The following is a 27282-nucleotide window of genomic DNA, read 5'->3' as shown; positions in this document are numbered from 1 at the left end:
GCTAACAATGCAGGCACCCTTGCCCATCTTGCAAGGGTGCCTACGTTGGCACTAGGTAGCACATTGTGTGCTGTATATTGTTTAGTACTGCAAATTTCTGCCCTTTCTCTGACACACAGCTTTGACCTTGCAGCACTGTGCTATGCGATTATTTGCTAAATATGCCCCTTATTTTATAACTAAGCCTATCTCTAGCTTGCTGTCGTTTCTAGCTACATTGGCATAGCTTGGCTAGGATAACACAAGCTTAGCTGGAATTTCGATTGTGGAGCATTCCCTCGAAGCTCTTAAATGGGATGTTGCAGTCCGTTAACTGAAGAGCCGATGCTCAGAAAACTGCAGTGTGTTCAGTTTTTGAAATTGGTGTGAATGGTGGAGGTGCGGTCAGCCGGAGAAACGGGAAATCATCCCTTCACAGAACAAATAGCGTTTTATTATCCTGTCTTGAGCAAACATGAATGAGGAAGTAGCAATGCACTGTTGTGACTTGTTCCTAATTGTGTGTGAGCTCCTCAAGAGAAAGCATAGAGTGGTTCAGCGTCTCTATGTGTCCTAGCAGCCATAGCATTCAATTACGAATTCCTCCATCTGATGTGATGAAGAGATGCCAATTTGTGGAACTAAGGCACTTACGGCCTAGGTAGGGGATCACCTTTTCTAGCTATGTTTATAGACATATTATGTGAAAATTACATCGCAACATGTAGATCAGAGAAAATGAGATATTGTGAGGATAAAAGCGTTCATAACTTTATTTCAGCAAGGGTGACATATGCACATATCTTGCATTGCTGCACAAGCCTCAATACCCCGTTCCAATAATCTCATCTGTTTGACGGTTTCAAGATGGATTTTGATTCTAAATTGGTTATCTTAAAGGAGGTCTGTGGCGAAAAGACTGCACAATCAGGGGCCACCAAATCAAAATTATATACATGAGCGCTAAGCAACGGCTGTATCGCTGTGAACGGAAACCACATTAGGAGTAAGCAATGACATTATTGTGATAATAAAAAAAATCAACGCACTACCACATTTTTTATATATATCAAAGAGACTACAACACTGGACATGAAAAGTAAATTTTATTAAACATGTTTACATAACATGAGTTGGAAGTTCATTTAAAAGCACAGGGGAGTGTTAAGACAAGTGGTCAAAATAGAAAGAAACTACCGAATCATAATTAATTGAATTTTGGCCACCAAGACAGAGTAAAATCTAGTAGAAGTGCACCAGCGCTTGCGTTCTCCCTGCTCAGCAGGTCGAGCAGTGAGCTATCTTTGCCCTGTGGAAAGATGGGCAGGATTGTTTCAGCCTATTTCATAACAAGAAAGAGTTCACTTGGCGCAGGAGGTATGTCTATGAATTAAAACGTAGTTGCACACAGCTTCTACATGTGTTACAGCCCCACAGCAGGAATCTACAACAAAATATGTATCAGAAGGAATTTGGTCCGTACTACATCACACTTTCCATAGGTTAAAAAATAAAGTCCATCAATAGACACTTGGCGTCAGATTGACAGACCTGACCTGGTTAAAACCTGCAAAATGTCTATAAGAAAAATGGATGGCTTTGATTTCTTGGTTATTTCCTTATAATTACGAGCAAACTGTACAAGTACATGCAACATACAAGCTGGCCTATGTGGAACTAACACACATAATTTACCTCTTTTTGTTTCTTTTTACAAAACGTGCATACGGCTTTGAACAGTTCCAAGTCATGCTGCTCTATTTGTGTGATCACAAAATTGAATGGCCCATAAAAGGAGAAAAAAATATCGATGCACCTGCACGACCTGCAGTTCTTTGCACATTTACAGAAAAAATCACAAAGGGTAATTTCAAGGCAAAATAAAACCCTTTAAAATTAATCAAATGCAAATTTAAATTTGAGCTATTTTCTTCAAAAAGTAAAATATTTTGCGTTAAAAAACCAAGCATTGTGCTTGCATCACTCTCAAAGAAATGTAAACTAAAATCTGATACAAACATTATTAAGTGCAGAACACTTCGACTGGAATTTCCAGTGAAATAGTGAACAGCTCATACTGCGCTGTGTCCAGTGCCGATCAGTTGTCCAAAGTGACAAACGCGAGGAGCCTGGACACAGCTGAAAGTGTCATATGCTCAACCCCATCACTGGTCAATGTTTTGGGAAGTCAGATATACAATCTATTTATAAAAACATAATTATGATCATAGGAAGAAAACTAAATATTTTAAATGTCAAAATTAAGACATAAAATGCTTGTATCAGTCCTCACCATTGGTTGCAGATAGATGTCTTCAAAACTCTTCCATGCAAAACATCATAAAACATAAAAATCATTATTTATAATGCAATCATATATGCTTTCATTTTTACAAAGAAAAAGTGGCTCTGTGATAAATCCTTTTTAGTTTTTTTTAAATATTTATATATTTTTTTAGAAATATTGTTTATTAATATTCATTCATTCTTAGTGGCTGCTTTTCACATGTAAGACGTTAGAGAACCATGACGCAGAAACAATGGGTAACCTTGTTGGCATTTATTCTTTGTCTGGCTGTAGAACACTTGACGAATGCTCACAGGGATATGGGATCAGCCCTTAAAAATCCTAACAGAAGAAGAGCTGGATCTCTGTAAGCACCGCCATGAGGACTTGTACAAAACTGGCACAAAAAATAAAATATTTTAACAAAAACAAGTGGAAGGAACGAGTACAGACAAAAAAATATTAAAACACCATTAAAGATAATACTGCTTATGAGCTCTGTAAAAATGTGAAAAAAACATCTTCATCAGAGCAATGGTTTCCAGTTAGATTTTTTTTATTTAAAATACCCTCGTTTGAGCATCAATTACGGTTCCCAGAAACCAGCGATTTTGATGCCCTTTCTTGTTCAGCCAATATAAGCTTGTTTCCAATTTTGCAGCTCTACTTGTGAAACGTTAATACAGGCAAAATAACAAGTGATTGTCTGAGTTCAACAATGCTTTTTTGTTCATGGAAACTTCTGGTTCTCGCTCTCATTTTGGGCGACAACAATGCAGTTTTCGTATCTTCCACCCTCTCCTCGTTCACTATGACCTAATTGAAGGAGGCCCTGTTGAACTTTCAAGAGATGACTGGGAAGCCCGGCGAGTGAGGGGTGTCAAAGTTGGATCCACCAATGACGAAGGTGGAAATAACTTATACCATCCTATTACCACACTGGATAGATCAAGTTCCTCCAAAAGGATCTGTGCAACACCCATGAAAGATTTGTGATCCATTCGGCCATAGTCTCCCCAAACGATCACCTGTTAAAGAATGAACATGAAAGTGAATATAAATATATGTAAATATTTGTATATTTAAAGTGAAAAGAAAGATTAAGGCAATATTTGAAACGAATTAATACAATCTTTCTAACCATCTACCCCTACATCATTCATAAGCCACTTGCCCATCCATCCATCTATTGATTCAGACACCATACCAAACACCTACACGTCAACTTACATTCCATTCACCAGGTACTTGTTGCCCCTCCATCCCTTTTCTCCTTCACACATGCAAAATTACACATGTGCACACATGTTTCATGCATATAAAGACATTTGTATATGGTTACTGGACATGCAGTCCTACTCAGAGGATACCATTTCATAATCGATGTTTATGACACTTCCACTATGCCAGGTAGATGCAGTGAAATTAGTGTTATTACAATTGTTCTTATGTGTCTTCCCCCAGCTAGAAGGAGAACATTGGAGAAAACCCCCTTCGCAACAACATGAAATTTTACACCCAGCAAACTGTCACTTATTGCTGTGACTGAAGTCTTGCTTGCACTATACCAACAGATTGAATAGTGTCATTTAGTCTACCCAAATCCTAGCAATATCGGTGACATCAGTGAAAGGTGCATTGTGATAAGAATATTTCTATAAAACTAAAAAGGGGCTTTGTTGGAACAGGCCCTTTTTGTAGAGTTATCCCCAAACTTGTTGCCTTCCTCCTGTATTTGTTCCAACCTGTTTTTGTTGGTTTTATGACTCTGGGCACTTTACCACTGCTGATCAATCCTAAAGTGCACGTGCCTCCTCTTGTAAACTTGGTAAGATTGGTCTACAACTGTTTGGCATATTCATTTTCCTGTAAGTCCTTTGTACAGTGGTATACCCAGGACCTGTCAATCAAGTCCTACTAGTGAGCCTTCAGCGCTGCTTGTGCCATCCACCGAAGTAGCCTTTCAAACCTGTCTAGGACTCTGCCACTGTAGGGTCTGCCTGCTCAGTTTACTGGCACAGGGACATGGCATTTGAAGTATTTGTCACGTCTGAAACTCCCCCTTTGCTACATATAGGTCAACCCTAAGATAGGCACTAGGTAGCCCTATGGGTAGGGTGCTCTGTAGGTTAAAAAAAGTTAGGACATGTGCCTTTGTTGTTTGGCATGTCCTGGTAGTGGCAAACAAGCTATTTGGTTTCTCACTGCTTTGAGGCTGCTCCTCTCATATGTTTGCATTGGGGATGCCATAATATTTGTTTCAGTAATCATTTCTGATACGAAAGGGGTAGCGTGGCCATGTTTGGTATGTTTGGAATAGTAGCGATGAATCCTGCTAATTGGTGAAGGCGGATTTGTTATTACTATTTTAGAAATACCACTTTTAGAAGTGGGCATTTCTGCGAGCTTATAACTCTTTGTGCCCTATCTGGTTGTGTATTCACTGTCTGGTTTTTGAGTGACACAGGCTAGGTATGTGCATTCACTATGTACAGTCACAAGGGGGTGTGAGGTGTCCTGCCTTTCCTGGGTGACTCGTAGAGGGCTGCGTATGCCTGGTCTGCATTTAGAGTGGTGGGAGGAGTTGTCACCTGCACCTGAATAGGACTGTGCCTACCTTTTACAATGCTGTCTCTTCCCGTGTGTAGTGTGGCTGGAGCCAGGGCTGGGGATTGCAATGGGGGTGTTGTGCACTTCTGAAGTTGTTTCAAGTACCCCCCGGAACAAAGACTTTTGGAGTATAAGAGCAGGGGCTGTAAACCCATAATTTTAGACACTGCGTGGGACTTGTAACCATACATTGCTGGCTCTACATGCTACCAGTGGACTGCTGGACTGCTAGGAGAAACCGCCTTGGTACTTGATGACTCTGTGGTGCTGACCTGCTGCCTGTTAGCTGGAATGAGGGCTGAAACCTGCTCTGAGGATGTGTCGGTCCGGAGGAGCTGTACAGCAATGATGCGAGAAACAATGTCATCATCGAGGCTGCTGTTGACGAGAGATTTGAAATGCAGGGGCCTGTATCAGGAAAGCTTTGCCCAGGCGGCAGTTCATATGCGAGCTGTGAGGCCAGAGTTGTTCTTTGTATCAGAAGAACATTTGCAGCAGAGGTGATGCATTGGTTCCCAAGGCGATGCATCCAACAGCAAAGGCAGTATGCTGGTTCTGCTGGAGATGCACCACATGGCGGAGGAGATGTGGCGGTTCTGCTGGAACCACTGATGGGCTGGTAGAGAACCTTCAGACCCACTTCCAAGGGCCTGGTATCAGAGAAAATTTCATGGTGAAGCACTGACATACTGTATTTTTAACTTACAAAGTGCATAAAGTCTGCCCAGTTACAAATATGCCCACTTATGGTACTTTGGCAGAGAATAAAAAGTTATTTATCTTCGGGAGCTTGTGGTTTATCTTTTTACCTGTAGAATTCTCACCTGTTGGATTATCCCAGACATCCGTCTGGATCTGGAAACTTCAGAGCCCTTTGATGCCGGTAGAGGATGCTGGCTCCATGTTGGGGCCAGCAGCGATGAATGATGATGACACCAAACCCATTTAGCGCCCACCCCGGTGCCACAAGATCAGTTTATATTTTGGTGTTGGACAGATGGAGTGCTATTAATTAAATATAATGCAGTGCAAAACAGTAAGTGGAACCTTATTAAAGCCTTCCCTGTACATCTATTCATCAGATGGGGAGGAGAGTCGGAATGGTGGGAAATCTTCAGGTAAATAGGGTATCCACCAGAAAGGTAACTACCGAAGGTGAGAACTTTTTCTTCTGATGAATACCTCTACCTGCATATTGTTCACCTGTTGAATAGATTCTCAAGCAATGTATCCCCTTGAGGTGGGCTGGTGGATAGCCAGCACAAACTGGCAAAGTAGCTATCCCAGCTCACCTCTGCTCCCAAACAGCAGTGCTTGGCAAATGTGTCATCACCTTGCAGTGCTGTGTGAAGTGAACACATCTCGCAAGAGCAGAAGACAAATGCTTGGCCCTGGTGGAGTGGGCTCTGATTCCCTAAGGTGTGCTCTTTTTTGTAAGGGCATAGCACATTTTGATGCAGTTGATGACACAGGGGCAAGGTTTGCTTCTAGACTGCTTTGCCCTTGCTACTGTAGCCAACAAACAGCTTGCCGTCCTATCAGATGTCCTTGGTACAATCGATATAGAAAGTACCTGCTTGCCAAGGATCTAGGCGATGCAGCTATTCCTCCTTCTTTGCGGTATGGGGTAATAGAAAGAAAGAAGGGTGACGGACTGACCAGTAACCACCTTGGGAAGGAAAGCAGCTCTGGTTTGCAATATTAGTTTGTCAGGGAAAAAGGTTGGGAATATTGGACAGCACTCGTCGCTAGCAACGCACTTACCCATCTCGCCAAAAGAATGGCAACTAAAAGACCATTGTTATAGTCAATAACTGCAACTGACAACTATAAAGTGACTGAAATGGAAACCCCACAAAAAAAGTGAGAAAAGAATGTAGGTACCATTAATACATAATAAAAGGAGTTGGGGAAGAGTACAAATTGGTCAACCTTTTTACACACCTTATCACAATAGGGAACTTGAACAGGGGAAGGTCGGCCTAGGAGTCAGAGGGACACTGACAACGCCGTCAAGTGAACCGTATTTACAACAAGGGGTGGTGAGTGAACCGTGACAGTGTCCAACACATACCCACTCTTGCCAAAGAGAGGGTAAACTGTAGTACCTCTGACAATAAGGCATGCTAGGGATCTACATTGTTGTCAGCGCACCACGAGACAAAGCTGTTCCACCTCCTAGAATGTACAGATTCTGTGAAGGGGGCGAGCTGACAAGATGTTGCAGCTGAAAGTAGCTTGGGTGTCCTGACTCTACCTCCCGGCATGAAGGAACTGGGGGAGATCTACTTTGAAAGGAAGACGAAATGGTGAGCACAAGAAGTGCAAATGTCTGTGTACCACATCCTTCTTGGCCAATCGGGGTGAAAAGGATGACAGCGGTCCAGTGTTGCAAATCTTCCTGAGAACTTGAGGAATCAAGGATATAGGTGAAACTCGTAGTGAAGCCAAAAGTTACTCCTCAATTAAAAAGCATCCCCTCTACGGCTACTGGAGGACTCAGAAATGCTGCCACTAATCATTTTCCAAGAAGGTGAACAGATCCAACTTAGGAGTGTCCCATATGGTGAAGAAGTTCATGACTAGTTCCGGTAGAAGACGCCAATCATGGTCAGCAGATAACACCAGCACAGACTGTCAACTCTGACATTAAAAGACCCCACTAGGTGACTGGATGTTAACCATATCAATTTATGTTATGCCAAAGACCACAGTCTCAATAATTTTTGACAAAGGAGTTGAGATCTTATCCCACACCTTGCTTATTCACCTACTACATCACAGTCATTTTGTCCGTCAAGATCTTGACAGACCAACTGTCAATGGAGGGGAGGAAGGTCATGAGAGCCACCTGTATTGTGTGTGGCTCCAGCAGGCTGAAATTAAGACCTTGTTCTTCAGATGAGCTCCCTACCTGAGAGTAGGGGCATCCGTTACTACTATGACAATGGCTGAAGGGGGTCAGAAGGACATGCCTTGTAAAGGGTTCTTCTCAGTCACCCAACAGACCACACCCATCACAACATTCGGGAGACCCCAAGGGTGTCCTACAGATCTCTTCCAGGCTGGAACCACTGCCCACTGAGGCAGCACTACAGAGCCCTGATGTGCCATTCAGCAAACACCTTGCTATAGCCAGAACACAAATACGGAATAATCTTCCTCTTTCGTGCAAAACACCTTCAACCTAAGGAGTTTCAAGTCTGCATTAAAACACTTCTTGTAAAATGTCTTTCTTCCCGAGGAAAATGCTACATCTGTCCTATCCAAGTAGCAATGTTTGTTTTCTTCTCCTCCTGGAAACCAGATTGTTTTCTGGTATGTTACTTGTTATGAATAGATATACAAAAAATGGCAGTAGATGCCTTCATATTCAAATTGCAAGTCTATTTTTTCTGAGGTGCTCAGGTTTCCAAACAGCTTTTAATCTCAGCCTTTGTTTTATGGTGAAAACAATTTTATAATTCATACTTTCTTTAATCAGGAAATCAGTAAAGAGTAATTTGGGCTGAGAGTTAAGCCCAGTGTAGGATCCATCAGTAACAGTGTAAAGGCTTCCCTTAAAAAAACCTGAAGTGGAGTCATTTAGGCAGAATGATGATACCAACTGTAATAAACTGAAGGATGCAATACCTGGATCTTCCTGCTTCCAATGAAATGCAGAAAGCTGGTTAGTTCTTCTCACTTAACATGAGGAAGTTCTTTTTTCCCTTCTGAGGGAAAATAAAAGTTTCTGTACACATTTTACCTTTGTGAGAGTTTTTTAATTTTAGGAAGTAGTCTGAAATATTCATAAGTCCTCTTTGTGAATTTTCCAGAAAAACCTATTTTCCAAGACTTATATAAATTGATATTGATGGAACTGAAAGTGAATTTTTGCTGGGAAATATTTGATAATTTACTAGTTATCCTCGTTCCGTAATTTATCTTAATTTACCAGCAAAACCTCAGTGGAGCCATTTATGATGTTAGTAAGTCATTCACTGAGTTCTTTTCCCTTAGAAGTCAGACGTGGAACTTAATTTCTCCAAGAAAATGCTGGAAGGCTGGGTATTTCCTATCAATGGGACATGAAGAATGTTTATCTTTTGTAGTTTCTATTGCCTTTTACTGCCCTTAGGAGGCCTCATTAGTTTTCAAGAAACATTCTATCAAATGCTTTTTAACAGATGCCCTCGTTGGGTTAAATAAAATTACCCATACAAACAAAGAGACGTTGATTTTTGTTTGTTGTCTCATAAACTTAAGGCGAGACTAAATAAGTAGGAGGGCCAGCATTTCTGTTCTGTTCACTCGTTGAGAGTAGGCCATCCTGATGGCACAATTGCGAGGACTTCTTTTGATATATCTCCCTGAAATTGGGTAAAACTCTGTTAGACCTGACATCATTGGCTTGAGTCTCTCCTCCATTTTTTCTGTTTGCCTCCACTGTTTACAATGTTTTTGCTGGTATATGCTTTGGGCACTGTGCCACTGCTGATCAGTGCCGCAGTGCAAGGGCTCCCTATGTTAAACCCCTATGGTAGGCCCACGGGCAGGGTGCATTGTAAGTATGAGGTAGGACAAGCCTGACCAAGTTGGCATGTCCTAATAGTGAATTACAGCCATCTTCGTTTTTCACTATTGCAAGGTAACCTGCTCTCCATTAGTTAGACTAGGCCGCCAGGATTATTAATGCTATGATCCTAGCTGGCTCGGGGAGCATGGTGCAATGTCGAGTTTGGTATCCCTGAACTCGGGGTTTAATAACGCATCCGTTTGTGTGGATGGTTTTTGGACTCTGGGTTTGAAAATAGCACTTTTAGAAAGTGCCTATTTTCTTGTCTAACCATTTCTGGTTTCTGCTGGTTTGGTGTGTGTGTGACAGGAGCTGGGTGGCTTCAGAGGTCTGAATGAGTCAATGTGGGATGAGTGGGACATTTGCGTTGAGAGTAGGGGAAGAGTAGTTGCTGATAGCCTGCCCTGCCTGATACAATGCTGGCTCCACCTCCTGCCAAGCGGCTGATGGCTCCGTGCCTGCAATGGACGATCCTGGCTCCACCTCCTGCTGGGCGTCTGAGGACCCAGCCCTGCTCAGTGAATAGGCCAGGTGCCTCTGCCTGGCTCCAGCCACAACAGACCCAGGATGTTGGGAAATTCCCCCGCATGGACAAAGGGATCAAAGCCAAAAAGGGGTATAAGAGAAGGACCCCTGAACCAAGACTTTAGATCACTTCTGACAAGGAACCCTGAAACCAAGGACAAGAAGCCTGCTGATCCAAGGACTTGCCTACCCCTTCTGCCAGTGTGCTGTTTGCTGGGGAGAATCCTGCATTGCTTCTTTATTTTTGCCAAGGAACCAGGAGAGAGGAACTGTGTGTGTACTCTCAAGCTTTGCTAAGAAAATCTCCAAGGACTGGAAGAGTGCCAGTCTCCTGTTGAAGTCACAGGGCTAAAGGACTTCACCTGCTAAAAGTGCTATTTGCTGGAACCTGTGAATCCAGCACCTCTGAAAGAAACCAGCAATCTCGACGCCGACGGACGTCGCCGAATCCAGCTCGACATCGTGAGTAACGTCTCCAGTGTCCCGCTTCCTCGACGCCGGCCGCTGGGCCCGATCGACGCCAGCAGCAACGCCAGTGAGTAGTGAGTTCGGCTCCAGCTCCAAGTGACCTCGTGTCTGCACCGCTGCTGATCGCATCGACTTTGCGCCCTCTCGACGCCGTGAGCGCTGCTCACTCTTGCAACAGCATAATCGACATCGACGACCACTGAGGCCTGATCGACACCGAAGACGCGACGCCAGATTGCTCGACGCCGCTGATCATCGTGTGCTTCATTTTCCTAAGGTACTGTGTTGTTGGGGGTCCGTGTGACTCTGGGCTCGACGTAGCGCTCCTCGCGGTCGACGCCGAACCCTTTGGATTAACTTTGCCTCGACGTCGTGTAACTCCCGTGTAGGGTACATTGTTGCGAAGAACTGTGTTTCCAAGAAGAAGCGTTGCTTTTGATACTAAAGACTTTGTGCTAAGAAGAAACTACGCTTGAACTATTATTTTCCCTTCCAAGAGTATTTATTGAGATTGTGGTATATTTTTGTCGTTATTTGGTCTTGTGCTAAGCCTTATATAAAAATACTTATTTTTATAAATACTACTGTGTCGTGTCCATTTGTAGTGTATCCACTTTATTACTGTATGTGGTCATAAATGCTTAACACACAGCCTCTGAGATAAGCCTGTCTGCTCTGCCAAGCTACCAAGGGGGTGAGCAGGGGTTATCAAAGGGTGTAATCCCCTTGCCCTGACTAGAAAAGGTGTGTCCCTATTTGTCAGAAGTACATACCTCTGCCAACTAGAGACAGCCGGTTCTAACACACTCCAATAGCAAGCTTGCAATATACTGACACATCGTTCTGCTCAGTAAAATGCCTCGAGGTCTACAACAGCTGATCACCCAGCTAGTAGAATATATATCCATTGCTAAACTTTATATTAACTTACAATAATCGATGGTTTTGTGATTTTAAAGTCCTCATAAAAAACAATCTAAATTCACTTTGTCAGCAAACAGTAACATCTTGGACCAGATCGAAACATATTATTATTATTATTATAGACATTTATTGAGCGCACAGCTACCCCCAACGGGGGTGTCCCGGCGCTGAGGAATGCAGATCAAGGGGGCAGGAATTAATTGCCCGAAAATAGGAAGGATACAAATATCTGCAATGGATATATATTCTACTAGCTGGGTGATCAGCTGTTGTAGACCTCGAGGCATTTTACTGAGCAGACCGATGTGTCAGTATATTGCAAGCTTGCTATTGGAGTGTTACCCAATTTCAGGCAGTCTACTTGTGTTAAGCGGAGATGGTTCTCTAGATCCGCTGAATAGATGTTAAATAAGCAGGGGGCCTAGACGCACCCCTGTTTTAAGCCATTAGTGGTTGAGAGTTTATTGGTTAGACTTCGACCATCCCCTAATTTTATTTGACCCACGTTATTGAGTAATGTTTAATAATTGCTTCTAGCAATTTTGTGGGAGCTCCCCAAGATTTCAGTTTTTCCCATAGCTTAGTTCTGGGGACTTTATCAGAAGCAGCTTTAACCGCTTTAATGAGGCATACATTTCCCCGCTGTACGGGTGAATTCCATGTGTGCGCAAATAAGACGGCCCCCGGGCGTCCGACGCACATGCCCACTGTGATGTCAGATGGCCGGGAGCAGTCCAACATATGGAAGAGGTTATAGTCTATCAAACATGCATACAGGTAGCTTGATTTAATGCGGCGCACATTTCCCTGCTGTGCGGGCGAATTTCATGCGTGCGCAAATCAGACGGCCCCCGGGCATCCGAGGCACAGGCCCACCTTGACGTCAGACGGCTGTGAGCCGTCCGACCCATGGAAGAGGTTATGGTCTACCAAACACGCATGTTGCCGCGCGTTTGACTGCTAGCCCTTGATTTAAAAAAATATTGATTTGGGTATTCAATCTGAGCTTTTTAAAAAAAACTCTTGTGGATAGAATTTTTAATTTTAGCAAAAGTTCGTAAAATACTCGCCGCTTAGACGGGACTCCCCGTTGCCTGCTCTCCTTTCTAAAGGCCTCTGCCAATCGGCCGCAAAGAGGAGGAGCGTGAGGCGGGGCTAGGTTCATAAGCGGCTGCAGCGCGTGAAGCAGGCAGTTGTTTTGAATGTTGCCGCGCGTTTGACTGCTAGCGCTTGATTTAAAAAAATATTGATTTGGTTACTCTATCTGAGCTGTTTTAAAAACTCTTGTGCATAGAATTTTGAATTTTAGCAAAACTTCGTAAAATACTCACCGCTTAGACGGGCACTCCCCTTGCCTGCTCTCCTTTCCTGAGGCCTCTGCCAATCGGTCGCAAGGAGGAGGAGCGTGAGGCGGGGCTAGGTTTATATTGCTGGTCCTATCGCGTGAGCGCAGCGGACGCGCGCAGCGGGCGCGTCAAAGGCAAGCCCGTCTGCGCCCGTCCACTCCCGCCGGGCCCAGGGGCCACGCACTATGGCCAATTTACCACCTACTCTTCTGCGGAGCTGAGATCATTTGTGTAAACCTGCCCCCGTTTGGACCCCGCCACGAATAGTCGATTAGTGGTTAACAGCATACTATATTGTCAGGCGATGCCTATCCCCCCTCCCGCACCCAACTCCCTTTTCCCCTCTAGCGAAAAGCCACATTGGCAAGTGATACCACCCTTCTCTTTCTTTACCTTAATACTCGCTCTCTGGTAAAGCACCAACTGGACATCTTTTTGCTCCTTACCACCAATAAACCTGACGTCCTCCTTATCACTGAAACCTGGCTAACTCATGACTCTCTGCCTGATATTCTTCCAGCTCTCCCTTCCGACTATTACATATTGTCAGTTAACCGGCCTCCCGGGAAGCTGGGGGGCGGTGTCGCTGCCATAATCCATAAGGACCATAAATGTACCACCATGACCTCCTTGGTCCTTCCGGAGGTCGAGAATTTAGTTGTCAAATTTGACACAGACAATGGGTCCTTAGTGCTATTACTTATCTAATGACCTCCTCAGGCAATGCCCACCTTCCCGATCTCCCTAAGCGAGCAAATGGCCGCCCTAAGCGTAAATCATGCCAAGGTCTTACTCGTCGGAGTTCTGAACGATTGGTTTAACGATGCCTCAGACGGGCCCAATGCCATAGAACTCTCCGAGCTCCTTTCCAATCTGCATCTATCCCAGCACCTATATACTCCTACACATGGAAAGGGACACATTTTGAATCAAATATGGTCCCATAATGTCTCCCTTTCGTCACCCATAACCACCCCTTGTAACTGGTCAGATCACCACTTAATACAGTTCTCGATCATCATTTGCGGCCAGTCAAAGGCCACCATCTCGGCGGATGGTATGACAAGGAAGCGGAAATCCTTAAATAATCAGGACTTCATTAACACCTTGGCCAGCTCATTACCCACCTTCAGCTACGGCGTAAATTCTATGGAAGAGTAGCTCTCTGAGTGGCTATTGTCGGCATGCAATGAACATGTCCCGCTCACTAAATTCTCCTGTGCCCGCCACTCAGATGCTCACAAATGGTTCTCCACCGACCTCAAAAAACAAACACTTGAGTTACGCTAATTTGAGAGGAAATGGAGACTCAGATACTACATTGAAGACAAGGAGAAATACACGATTGCTCGAAGAGATTATAAAAAAGACATATTGGATACTAAAGCGGCTTACTTCTCTGCAAGAATATTAAATGCTCACAATAAATTGAAGGAAATATTCAGGGTAGTGAACTATCTGTGTAATGACGATAGAACTGCATCTGCTCAGGCACACACCCAAGAGCTCTGCAACTCCTTAAATGATTTCTTTCTGGACAAAATAGCTACTAATAAAGCCAGCATACCCGATAGTGCCAGCTCGGATTCTCTGGAAGATATGTCTAGCAACTTCTCTATATTAGGCCTCTTTCCACCTATCGGCCCCAGTATACTAGCTGAACTAATGACCCGGGTCAAATCTGGATCACCCAATGACTGCTGTCCACCTCATGTCTTAAAAGACATCTTCTCGGTCATGCCTCATAGTGTACTCCCTCTCCTTAACGAGTCTCTCGCGCAGGGCATGGTTCCTTGAGCCTTCAAAAATGCAACGGTTGTTCCCCTCATCAAGAAACCAGGGGCAGATCCTGCTAATCTCTCTAACTACCGCCCTATATCTCTCCTTGCCTTCGGGGATAAAATACTGGAAGCATATGTGGCTAGGTGTCTCTCCAACTTCATTGAATCTTCAGATTACTTGGAGCCCAACCAAGCCGGTTTTGGAACTGCGCATTCTACCGAGGCTGTGATTCTGGCAGTCCTGGACACCATCAGATCAAACGCTGACAGGGGTATCCATCAGGCCCTGGTGCTCCTGGATCTGTTGGCCGCGTTCAACGCAGTCGACCACACCATCTTATTGAACCGTGTCGAACAGGCCGGCCTGCGAGGACCCGCACTAAGATGGGTTAAATCCTTTCTCGCCAACCGCACTGTTTCCAATTTATTTATGGGTAATGGGACTTTGAGGCTTGTTTTCTGGATGGAGTCCAACTGGGTCACATTCAGTGGTTCGTCAATGGTTGCTGCACTAGGATGTGACACCTTAGTTTATGTGGTTACTATGTGAGCACTCCAGGTATGTTCTGTTATATCTGAGTTGAAATATCATTTTTTATCATTTAGTAAGATGTTAAATTTTGAGTTTGTTTGCTGGCTGGCATGAAGCATTTTTGCGTGGATAGGTGGATTTTACTGTTTCAAGCGAGCTGATCAGTAGCTGGATTTTTTTTTCCTTATGCTTGTGGGCTGGGTGAATATAAGTGTTCAGAATTATTAAAATAGTGGAAGATCAAACTGTGAGTTTGATACATTGCATCCAGGGCGAATCTAGATCTGTTTCTTCGTATTCCCAAAGGATATCTGTTAAGATAAAAATTGATAGGCCGCCTTTTGTCCTCTCGTATTATGCTTCTTTTGTGGCTGTGTTGAAATGTTCTTTGTAGCCTACAATTGGGGAATTTGTTGACTGCCAAGTTTCCTGAAAAGTCGGCGTTGTCGAACTTAGTGCCTAAACCATTCACATTCCAGGAGCAAATCTTGCAACCCTGGGCTGTGCTAAAGCCCCTTTGTGCCTTTGTTCATGCTGCCCATGTTTCGTGTTTAAATCCCTTGCATATTGCTTATCCTCAAAGTTAAGTACTTGGGGCTGTGGTATTGTGATGGTAATTTGCCTTGTGATTAGGTCACCAACTTTGGCTGTGCTAAGATTGTATGTATGTATATATGTATGTATGTGTGTTCTTATATAGAGCTCGATTTTACCCTTGGGCATCTCGGCGCTTGCCTTGGGAACCCGTCCTGGTTTTTCCCTGTGAGATCACCGGTGCTGGGCATCCCCAGGGTGATAGCCAGGCATCCCGCCGCGGGGAGGCCGTTGTGGAGATTAAGCAAGCTTGTTGCCCAGAGCTGCATAGTGTGAATTCGTGCTTAGAGTAGGCACCGAAGCGAGAATTATCAAGTCCGTGGACAACTGGGTTCAGGACCCTGCTCCTTTCAATATGCCTGGTTTGGTTAAACCGTTGTAGTGGGCCTGGGTAGCATGGTAACTCCACCTTTATTAACTTGATGCCACATGTTGGGAAGGATTCCCTATTTAGCAAAATCTGTTCTGAAATGAGGTGATCTTCCAAGGTTGCTATCATAATTTCAGACCCCAATCGGTTTGGGTTGGGTTTTAAACTAGCCTGGGTCCATGGAAGTAACAGCGGTAGGGCGGTGGGACTGGGTGAAGGGGGATTTCGAGGGACGATGCCGAGGGAAAATTAAATAAATAATTATTTTTCTCTCATCATCATCATCCGTCTGAATCTACTCCCCCCAGCCTCACTGCCCCACCGCTGTTCCCTACACGGACCCGGGCTGGTTTAAACTCAATTCTTTTCAGGTTTCTAGATTTAATAGGCCTCAGGTCGAAAAGAGATTTTAGTAATTTTAATATTGCACTTCTGTTGAATATGTCATGAGCTTCTCTCGAGGTATAATGTGGCACCAGCTCTATCTTTTCATTACATGAGGTTAGAATATTCGTCGGATGTGACTTGTAATGATGGATTAGTGTCTCTATTGGTGCTTCAGTGATGTCTTGGTAATGTGGAGCAGCTTGTGGAAATTGTCCTGTAGGGTTTTGTAAGATGCATTTAGAATTCGTTGATGGTTGGGCCTTCAAACCTCTTGAGGGTTCTGGTGTTGTCTCGCTTTCTTTGCAAATACTCATCTCTACTGTGACTTGTCTCCTGCCAATAGCTGCATCCTGATTACTAATTTCACTCACTTTTGTGATTGGTTCTTTGTCTGGAAAATTACATATATTATATGTTTAACTGCGGAGGTGTTTTGATTTTTAGAGGTTTTAGCCTTCTTGAGTTGGTTGCCTCTTTCATAGTTGTCGATGTATAGTTTATTGTGCTGGTGATTAGTGTGTCTTCCCTGATACTTTTTTCTCCTAAGTCTTTCTCGTTTTTTTCAATGATGTTCTGAGGAGGAGTTACCTTTTGAGTCAGCGGTTAGTATGAGCTCCGTTTATTCAATTTGCTTTTTCTAGCTTACCTCAGACGTTTTTGCTCCCTCTTCTTGAGGGAAATATGTGGATTTGTTGGTGTGGAGCTTCATCAGCTTTCCTTGTTGAATTTTATTGCTTAGGTGAGGACGCTGACCGTCTAGATGGTTGTTCGTTCAATTGCTCGCTCTCTTCCTTTGCATTGGGTGAGATTATGCATGCGCACTGTATGTTATTAGAGATCTTTTTTTTAGGATGGTACTTTCTGCCAACTGGAGGCTACCACAGCCTTCTGCCTTTGAGTCCAAATCCCTAGCCATTGTGGGGTTTGAATTAATTTCCTTAACTTCCCCCAGCAGCTCTGTCATTATGATTGGTACTGTTGCAAGTTTGTCGATTATTTGAGGACAATGACAATTGTGATAAGTAGTGTCAAGGTCCTGTTGAACCTTCATTATCATAGTATTTAATATCTGCAACTTTTGTTCTATCCCCTGAACGTGGATAGCTAAAATGTTTAGTGGCTCGAGTTGAGTGTCTAGCTTATCTGCATGGTATGGCATGGCAATTCCAATGGTTTCCATGGTATTTAGCAGATGGGGCCACATGGAAGGGTCTGGGGGTGGATGGTTGCTTCTGTTGAGGGCTGTTCCAATTGATCTTCGATCATTCTTGGGTGTGCTGTTTCGCATAATTCAGTTGCAAGGGCAGCTGTGGGCCCTCTTGACTCCTGAGCCCGGAATCTGTTTGGATTTGATAAAGGCACATTCTGTTCCATTTTTTGTACTTTTTGGTCAGTTCAAGTGGTAAGAAGAGGATGTCGAGATATTGTTTGAAAGCTGGTAGATGCTCCTGTTAATCCTGTGGTGGTGAATCAGATGGTGAATAAGATGGTGCAAACAGGTTTAAAATATGGTCTTGCCAAAGCGCTAAATCATCATTGGTTTCATGAGTTGGTGTTTGATTAAGCCATTGGACTGGCTGTGCCAGTTGGCTGATTAGCAGCTCCGAGCTTGACTGTGGCTGCACATTGGCTAGGGCCTCTATGAGCTGGTGACAGTGTCCTTGAGGTTTACCTAATAGATTGAATTGTTATGTATTTGTGGATCCTGGTTGATTGCTTGCTTTATTAGATTTTCTCTTATGGTAAAGATAAGATTGTTTTGATCACTGAAATAGGTATCTGATTGAAACTCATGAATTAGATGTCCTATTCATGATGGAAACGTGGACTCGTCCTGATTGCCTGGTCGACCCCGGCTTTGCATGTCCTCCTGGGTTTAAATTTCTACACACTCCTAGGGCTAGCGGGAAAAGTGGGGGGTAGGTGTGATTTTTATTGCATCCTGTAACATTAAGGTTTTTGTTTTAGATCCAACTGAGGGCATTGAACTTTTAGGCTTATCAATTCTGGCCCACTCCGGGACCACTGTTACCGGGGTATTATGCTATCGCCCTCCAGGTGCGTTTAGCCTTCAGCAACAACAAGTGCTATTGGCTACTCTGACTAATATCGCATTTTCCCATCACAAGCTGATTATTCTTGGGGACTTTATTCTCTGGCGCAATGGCGCCCTTGACTCAGGTCTTTGCAATTTACTTCAATCCTGCGAAAGCTTCGGCCTCTCCCAGTTGGTTACTGGGGCAACCCATAAGGCGGGACACCTTTTAGATCTGCTGTTCGCGGCTCCTCATTTGGTGGCGATGGGGGAAACCTTACCTATGGAGTGGACAGACCACTCACTTATCAAATTTTTTTTACACACGGACGGTGGCCATCACAAGGCTCCTGTGTTGACTTACACGTTTGCACTCCCTTGGTGAAGTGTTCCAGGTGGAGCAACTCTTTGATGAGGAAAAGCAAGTAGAGGAAAACTACACCTCACTATGCACCGGTATTACAGCTATCCTTGATGCTCACGCTCCTCTAAAAACTCGCAGCTGTAAGGGTTATGACTCCGCTCCCTGGTTCAACGATACCTTAAAAAATCTGAAGCAGGGTTGCAAACAAGCCGAGAGAAGGTGGAGACCTGACTACACAGAAACCTTTAAGGAGGTGTGGAAAAATAAAGTTCGCAAATATAAGAACTTGATTAAGAAATCAAAAGCAGAATATTATTCCTCCATGATTTGTAACTCCACCAACAATTCTAGAAGCATTTTTAATATACTGAATAGTGTTACTAACCCCGAATGCGCCAAAAACGCCATCATCTCGTGCCAAGAACTCTGCAAGAACCTTGCTGTATTCTTGAAAGAAAAAATTTAACACATCATTAGGGACCTGGAAGTCTCTCCAGATTCTGGCCCTCTCTCCGACCTAAGATTGGGGTCCTCAGTGGACCAGTTGGTGCCGAATGAACTTCTACTCGAGTTCCCACCTCTAACGTACGAGGCCTTCAGTAAACTAGCCAGAGGGATTTCCTCTGGGTCTCCCCTAGACCCTGTTCGTCATAAAATTTGGAAGGAATTTGAGAAGGAACTTTTCCCTTCACTCCATCTAATTTGTAATCAATCTCTCGTGACTGGTACTGTTCCAGCTCAATGGAAGCGGGCGTTAGTATCTCCTTTGCTAAAAAAGCCCTCTCTCGAACCAGATTGATCTTAAAACTACCGACCCATCTCCCTGCTACCGTTCCCAGCCAAGATTGTTGAACGGTTGGTTAGTAACATCCTTTCCAACCATCTGGAATGTCATCAACTACTAGATGTTGATCAATTTGGCTTCCGGCCTGCCCACGGAACCGAAACCGCCCTAATCACCGCTATGGACGAGCTTCAGAGACGTGCAGACAGAAGGAAGGCAGCATTTCTGATCCTGCTTGATATGTCTGCCGCCTTTGACAAGGTGAACCATAAGATTCTGCTGAAGCAGCTGTTTGAGGTGGGAGTAAGAGGGTCGGCGCTGCAGTGGTCCCACTCATTCCTGCAAGACAGGCAGCAGGCGGTGTCTATCCCCCCTTTTCAGTCAGCTTTTACTCTGATTTCGCATGGGGTTCCCCAGCGCTCAGCAATTAGCCCAATCCTTTTTAACCTTTATCTCAGACCTCTGATTACACTTATCAAAAGCTTCAATATTAAGATTGTCAACTACGCTGACGACACGCAGATGATCCTCTCCTTGGTAGGAGAGGACCCTACATCTGTGAAGGTTTTCCACAATTGCCTGCGTGATACGTCTCGTTGGCTAAAGGACAACTCCCTCCAATTTAACGCGGGGAAGATGGAGGTGCTCTTCAGCGCTGGAAATAAGATCTCCCGGCCATTTCCAGTTAACTTCTGGCCCCCGGAAACAGGGACCACAGTCCGACCGGTGGAATCAGTCCGCAATCTAGGGGTCATGCTGGATCAGAGGCTCAGTATGGAGACGCATATACAAAAGACGACTGCCTGTTGTTTTGCCATCCTCCGCTCCCTAAGGAAAGTCTTGCCTCTCTTACCTACCCATGCTCGTGCCCAAGTGGTAAGGTGCACCATCCTCAGCAGACTGGACTATTGTAATGCCCTTCTGCTAGGATCCCCTGGGTTCCTGCTGGATAGGCTCCAATAGGTCCAATCAGCAGCTGCTAAACTGGCCTTGGGGCTCCCGAGAAGAGCACATGGGCCATCCTCTCTGGGCAAACTACACTGGTTACCGGTGAGACAGAGGATACAATTCAAGGCCCTTTGTATAGTCTTTAGGGCTCTTCATGGAATTGGCCCTGCTTCCCTACAATCGAAATTTGCCTGGTATACCCCGACTAGGCAGCTTCGTTCTTCTGAGGCCAAGCTGGCAGTTGTTCCCAGATTCAGGAAAGTCAAAGCCGGAGGCAGATCCTTCGAGGTAGCAGCTGCTAAACTCTGGAACACGCTCCCGGCCGACATTAGACATTTTACTGAACTTCTCCCATTTAGGAGAAGGATCAAAACCTGGTTATTTCCCACGATAACCGCCTGATAATTCACGCTCCTGTGATCACTTCCATTCTCATCTGATCTAGTCAACCCTGCTACCCGTTAGTTGTTGCTGCCATGTCTCATTTTCCTTGGGGTTTTTTTTGCTGCACCTATGCAACAATTTTGTGTCACCTCTGATTTTGCCTGATTTCATGGTGGTGGTACTTGATCCTAATTGTGGCTACTTGATACTTGAGGAGCTTTCTAGCTCTGATTCCAACTGCGTCAGTTGCCGTCACTTTGTAGACCTCCTTTTATAAATAGGCAGTATATGCAAACATCGGCCCCTGTGCATTGCAACAAAGCAATAAGCATTGCTCAATATCAAGCAGCTTGTTGCATCAAAGTGAAAGCAGCAAGAGGGATCATGAAATCAAAATGCTGTCCAGCATCAAAATAAGTTCAAAAAAGTACAATAAAAAAGGGAAACTGGTAATTTCATTTTCTGAATTGTTTAAAAGTGCACGTGACTTATATCTACAGTACCATTACAGATGAACTGGGCCTTTAAAAACTTTAAACAAGGCATGTGCATAGCAGGCCAGACAAAAACAACATGCTCAGTCTTGGATTCCCTGAGCACATAAATTACATATTCGCTCATTTCGGCTAATTCTTTCTTAAGCCCCTGTGATACTCCTTAGAGGTTGCATTTGGAATCTGACAAGAAATATCAATTATCGGACTTTATGTTCTATACTCCATTTCAAATATGATTGCATTCTCTTCCAGTGGCGGCTCCTCCGCTAAGTTGGAGGAGCATTCCCCTGCTGCTCTTGGCAGTGAAAAAAAGGGAAAAATAAAATGATAATAACTTGCATGATCATCATTTTATTTGTTTCTGCTGCGGCGGGTGGATATGCTCTGCTCTCGACGCAGGGGAAGGAGCGGTGGACACTATGTAAGTGTGCATGAATGTTTGACCGGCCCTCTTGTGACGGCCAAAAATTCATGCCCACTTTGTATGTTCTCCTTGCAGGCTGCATTACAGCCTGAGTGGAGAACTTGCCCAGGCTCCCATTCCATGGCTGAGCGCCGAACCACTGAGCTCAGACCAATTTTATTTGCTATGGGGAGCCCGGGTGCTCCCTGCTTCTTGCTTCCACAGAAAAAGCCAGAAAGAGGATGGAAGAGGACAAAGGCGGTGGTGGCAGGAAAGTAATTTAAAAAAAATGTTTTAACCCTCATCCCTCTTCTCCCCTTCCCTCCCCACCGCTTCCGCTGATGTCTTCTTCAAGCTGCAAGTAGCACGAACTATGTTGTATACCGCACAAAGGGCAGGAAGCCATATCTAGTACCATGCGAAATACTAGGCTTGAATGTTTAAGAAATAGCTTAAGTATTGACATGGGCATGGATGCCAACGTCTCTTGATTGAGCATAGAAAGGTCTAAGGCAGCATAAAAATTACTTCTAAAAATATGATCTTGCCTTTGCTCAATAAAAATGTCCCTCCAGAGTTTTCTCTTTAAAGAGTTGACATCGGACTAAAACAACCTGAGAACCCGAATGTGGAACTGCGGCCAGGCCCAACACAAAACTACTTAGAAGACCTAATTCTAATTAGAAAGTAGCTTGAAGATTAGGGTGTTTAAACTACATATTCTTCAAATACATTTTTCCTAGGTGAAGGTCATTAAGGATCAGCTATTAATTGACATAACCTCTATCGCATATAATAGACATGAAGAAAGTTTTAAAAGATACAGCTGAATTAAAAACAAAAATTGTCTGCAACCCCAGGCATCATAGAACGTCTAAGCTATGCACGGCTTATTGCTTTAATATGTAAATTGGATATATGGTTTCTTTCTGATAGTTTAGAACTGAAGTTTTTCCACTAAATATGTGTTAACCACCTCTAGTTTGTCAGTCTCCAAATGCCACAGGTATTTCCTTTTCTTTAATTGGCGCTTACTCTTGAAAACTAAAATGTTTGGTTTTCAAAAGTGGTCTTCATAAAAGATTTTTAGAAGGTCTAACTTTTTTTGGAGTCTATTGGGAGTCAGATCTAGTAATACTATTTCATCTGCATACAGGAGACAACTTATTTCCTCACCACAAACCTTGGGAAGGTCTCCCCTTCATGAGAAATGTATTGCTGGCAAATTAGCTACATATAAGTAGAAGAACAAGGGTTCTATAAGACTACCTTGTTTTAACCCATTTTTTGTTTCTCTAGTACATTTTATCTTTCGTTTTTCTTACTTTTGTTTCGGTCACACACTTTTAACCATTTACTGTGCTGCTTGATTTGTTTCATTTTTTATGAAATTTTAACATTTTTACTTACCTAGTCGGTAACATTAAAACTACTTATTTCTTACTATTTTATTTCCTATTAATTTTAATTTGTTTGTACATTATCTATAGTAATGTCTCAGAGTTTTGCCCTGTTGGTCAGGTAAAGCTATCAAAGATGAGAAGAGGGTACAACTACTGAAGTCAGTTTTTTATCAATGGACTGGTCTGTGTGTCAATTTTCAGTTGGGGCTCACTGCTAGAAGCTGAAAAAAGAATCCACCATTATCTTTATGTATTTATTAAGGTGTTTTAATACTAAGGGCCTGATTTAAGTCGTGGAGGGCAGCCCGGTGTTCCGCCAGGTCGATGGAGTAAACTACTCAGTCGCCCAGGTGGAGGGACTGCCCACGACATTTATAAATGACTGCCAAGCAAGTGGTAATGTATAAAGCATTGACAGGAACCACGTCACTGCGGTTCGTTTCAATGCATTTTCCAGTTTGGTGCAGAGCTTCAGCAGCAGGGCAGAGCCTTCTACAAAACATTTTTTTTTAAGAATATCCCAAAGTGGGGTTTACCTTTTGAAATTAAACAATACAATGACCTCATGACGAGTGAAGCTTTTAGCAGTTTTTCTGACAGTGAAAACTGACTTGTAATTTCTCCCATCTAAATTAGGTGGGCAGAATGGCAGGGCAGCATCCGACGGCCCTTACTCCGCAGGGCCGCTAGAGGGCATTAATCACAGCGGAGCTGGAGTAGTCTCTGCTGTGATTAATTCTGATACATTTGCAGGTGGGAAGCATTCTTGGAAGTAAAGATCATTTGCCACTGGTGCATCTGAGAATCCTTATCGCCATGAATTTAATCGGGCCCCAAGTTAAGAGAATACAAATTGTACCTTTGTTTATCATATGCAACAAAATTAAAGGCTGGAACTGTACAGTGTTTTTCCAACGTTAAGGAATGGTCTCAACAGCATTAACTGTCTTCAGAAGCATAAACGTCTTGCAATGGTACACCAACTGCAGCAAAACTATTGCAAGTTGTAAATGCATCATCACTGCTTATTTTGAGCTGGTGGTTGCCGTTAGGGGCCACGGAAACTCTTTTTTGGGACCCAGCACCTACTTTTCCACAACAGGCATCAACTAAGAGAAAGATGGGGAAAAAACATGGAGCCTAAAGAAGTAGGACAAGAAAGACGACAATACATCATAAAGTGAGGAAAGCAGGGACCAACAACAGTCAGAGAAATGGGTCTCTGGTAATGGATTAAAGAGGCATCAGGTGCTTTAAGACTGCACAGTCTTGGTATTTCATGGCCAACTTTTAATTACACCACCCTCGGGCTTCTCAAAAGAGTTTCAGGCACCGGCACATGTAATCTAGGGCAGTACAAAGATTGCTGAATGTTAAGTATGATGTTCACCATTCTGTTAACATACTGAGAAAATAAGAGGGAAGCTATCATACGGTAACATAATATAACATAAGTTTGACATGATACGGATATCTTAACGCACTAGTGCTCATGGGAACATGGACTGTCTATAGGCTGTATTCAGAAAGGTAAATTTGGTCATAAACTCAACTGTACAGCCAAATGTAACTTTTCTCTGCCTGTCAGGAATTCTCGAAAGGTATTCTAGGCAGGATTCTATTTATTTATTTGAGCAAAGTCTCCACTGCAAATGCAAAGATCGCCATGTGCCGTGTTCTTCCGGATTCCAATAGAAATTGGTGAATACCCAAAAATAGTAAATCTGCATGTACAAGTAAATCTGGGGAGGGGGGGGCGGATTTACCACTTTTCAGTGAATAGGACTCTATCTTATATAATCATAATTAGAGACACATTACCGTCCCTGAAGGAACTACTTTGCTCTATTTAGGCATGATACAGATTGGGGTGAAGGTAGGAGCATGGAAGGGATGGTTGGAAAGCTTGTATGTGCAGGGTGTGTGGTGAAAAATAAAAAACAATTCACACTGGCACATTACATGTTTTTGCAGGTTTAAGCATAACTAACCTACCTAAAATTTCTGAAAGCAATTTGAATGGATAATAAGTATGAAATAAAATAAAGGTAGTATTACAATATTGAAGACTGGTATCAGTGACATTTCTTTGAGTATTACATTTTGGGTAGTCTATTTTAAGATCATTCTAAGAATAATGAAATAATCTATGTATTGGATTATACACATAACTTAATAACACAATGTGATGTTTTCTGGATAAAAAAGATTAAACCCTTATTTAAATCTTAATCTTAATTTTGGGTTTACAAATTAGGTACATATACTTCTTTAGAATAAGGCGTGGGGCATGTTTGCACCCATGTGAAAATATTATATACCCATATTTTAATTAAGTTACCAATGCAACCTTTAAGACCTTAAAGGCAACGTGTGTTACTTAAACCAATGGACCAACACATGCTCTTGCCCACCATAAATTCCTCAAAACAGTCATAATGGCCTCAAAATTATTGCTTGCCTTTAAGCGGAATACATATTTTGCATGACACGTTTAAGTATATTTACCTGAAGCACTTTGCTATGAGGACTTTCATCAAAAACCAGTGACTGCTGGTACAAGGGATCAAGGGTTTTCCTAGCAATCCTCGTTTTCTTCTTGGCAATGCAGGATCCATTCTCCAAAAGATAAACCTTGACATATGGTGCTAGAAAATAAAAATATATCATAGTAATATTTCTATTCTGCTTCTGCTGTAATGAGACATATTATTGTAAAGCTAGAAAGAATAAGTTGGAACACTTACTAACTTTTATACTGTGTTATCATCTAATATAGGAGCCAACTTCCAACGAGGTTTTTTGAACAGAACTTTATTTACATTTGAAATAAGCAAGACAATGTGTGCCCACTCGTTATATGCTGCCTATCATTAGTTGAACACAGGCACATTAATTGGGTCAGGTGTTCTAACACTGTCTTTAATCTCACAGAAGATGTCAGGAAAAACCCCCAGCTGCCAAGTGTTACCAGGTACAACAAACCAAACAATCAAAGAAATCTTTGTACTAGATCTCATCTGCCCCTTTTGCTTTTCCATTATTAACCAGTATTCACCAAGTGCCAACAAGAGATATTCCATTCCTGAAAGAGGACACTGTCACAAAATACCTCTCCTGGTGATTAATAAAAGAAAACAATTTGGAATGTGTGTGATACAACAAAAAGAAACCCCAGCCTTTCAAGCTTGTCAACCTTAAAGTTGTCTAGTAAAACTTTTTAGTCCATGCTACTTTACTGTCATTGCAGGAAAGTTAGCATGGCAACGCAGTTGTGGAGGGGGGAGAAAGAGGGGTCATGTGGCATTCACATGGGGCCAGATGTAGGTATCCAAATACCGGTCGGTAACGGCCGAAAATACCGATTTTCGGCTGTTACCGACCGGTATTTGGATACGGAGATGTAGGGCATCTCAAAATACATGCCTATGGGCATGTATTTGCGCCACATGGCACAGGTCTACATGCACAGATTTGCATATACACAGGTATCCGTTATTTACCACCAAATAATAGTTGGTGGTAAATAACAAATCCTTAAAGCCCTGTGGCACTGTTTACAGTGCCACTTACATCTCAAAATACAGATTCGGTAATTTTACTGAATCTGTAAATTTACCGATTCGGTAAAAATTCTGAATCGGTAAAATTACGGAATCTGTATTTTGAGATGCCCTACATCCCAGTATCCAAATAACGGTCGGTAACGGCCGAAAATCTGTATCGGCACACAAGCACTAATCAGGGGTGCAACAGGGTGTCAAAGTGACACCCTGAAACCCTTGAATTATTCGGTATTTACCGAATCGGTAATTACCGATTCGGTAATTGACATTGATTCCTATGGGCCTCCTGGCCCATAGGAATCAATGGCAAATAGCGAATCGGTAAATACCGATTTGGTAAGTACCGAATCTTACCGTTCCGGTAAAAAATACCGAATTATTACCTACATCTAATTTACCGATTCTAAAATACCGAATCGGTAAAATTCGGTATTTTAGAATTGGTAAAAAATATTTACCTACATCTAGACCATGGTTCTATATTGTCAGAGACTAATGAGCTGAGCTTGCCCTGAGTTGTTGATAGTGGGGTTTGTG

The 27282-nt window shown here is 43.1% G+C and overlaps 1 protein-coding gene across 15 annotated transcripts in view; it reads right to left on the bottom strand.

The window, feature by feature from the left end:
• Positions 1 to 1068: 1068 nt before the first annotated feature.
• The window catches only part of RIMS1 (regulating synaptic membrane exocytosis 1), a 1970833-nt gene continuing 1944619 nt past the window's right edge, over positions 1069 to 27282 (bottom strand). For 14 of the 15 annotated variants that reach the window (XM_086926498.1, XM_086926484.1, XM_086926488.1 and 11 more), the window contains 2 exons: positions 25688 to 25827; positions 1069 to 3294 (listed from right to left, as the gene is read on the bottom strand). In XM_086926498.1, the coding sequence (XP_086782624.1) occupies positions 3076 to 3294; positions 25688 to 25827 (359 nt within the window). In that variant the 3' untranslated portion in view covers positions 1069 to 3075. The remainder of the gene's footprint in view (positions 3295 to 25687; positions 25828 to 27282) is intronic. The other variant, XM_086926485.1, reaches the window with a different exon arrangement.

The sequence above is a fragment of the Lissotriton vulgaris genome, chromosome 6 (genome assembly GCF_964263255.1).
Source record: "Lissotriton vulgaris chromosome 6, aLisVul1.2, whole genome shotgun sequence".
Lineage (NCBI taxonomy): Eukaryota > Metazoa > Chordata > Amphibia > Caudata > Salamandridae > Lissotriton > Lissotriton vulgaris.
The sequence above is the reverse complement of the archived record's forward strand: the minus strand, read 5'-3'. Positions and strand labels throughout refer to the sequence as shown.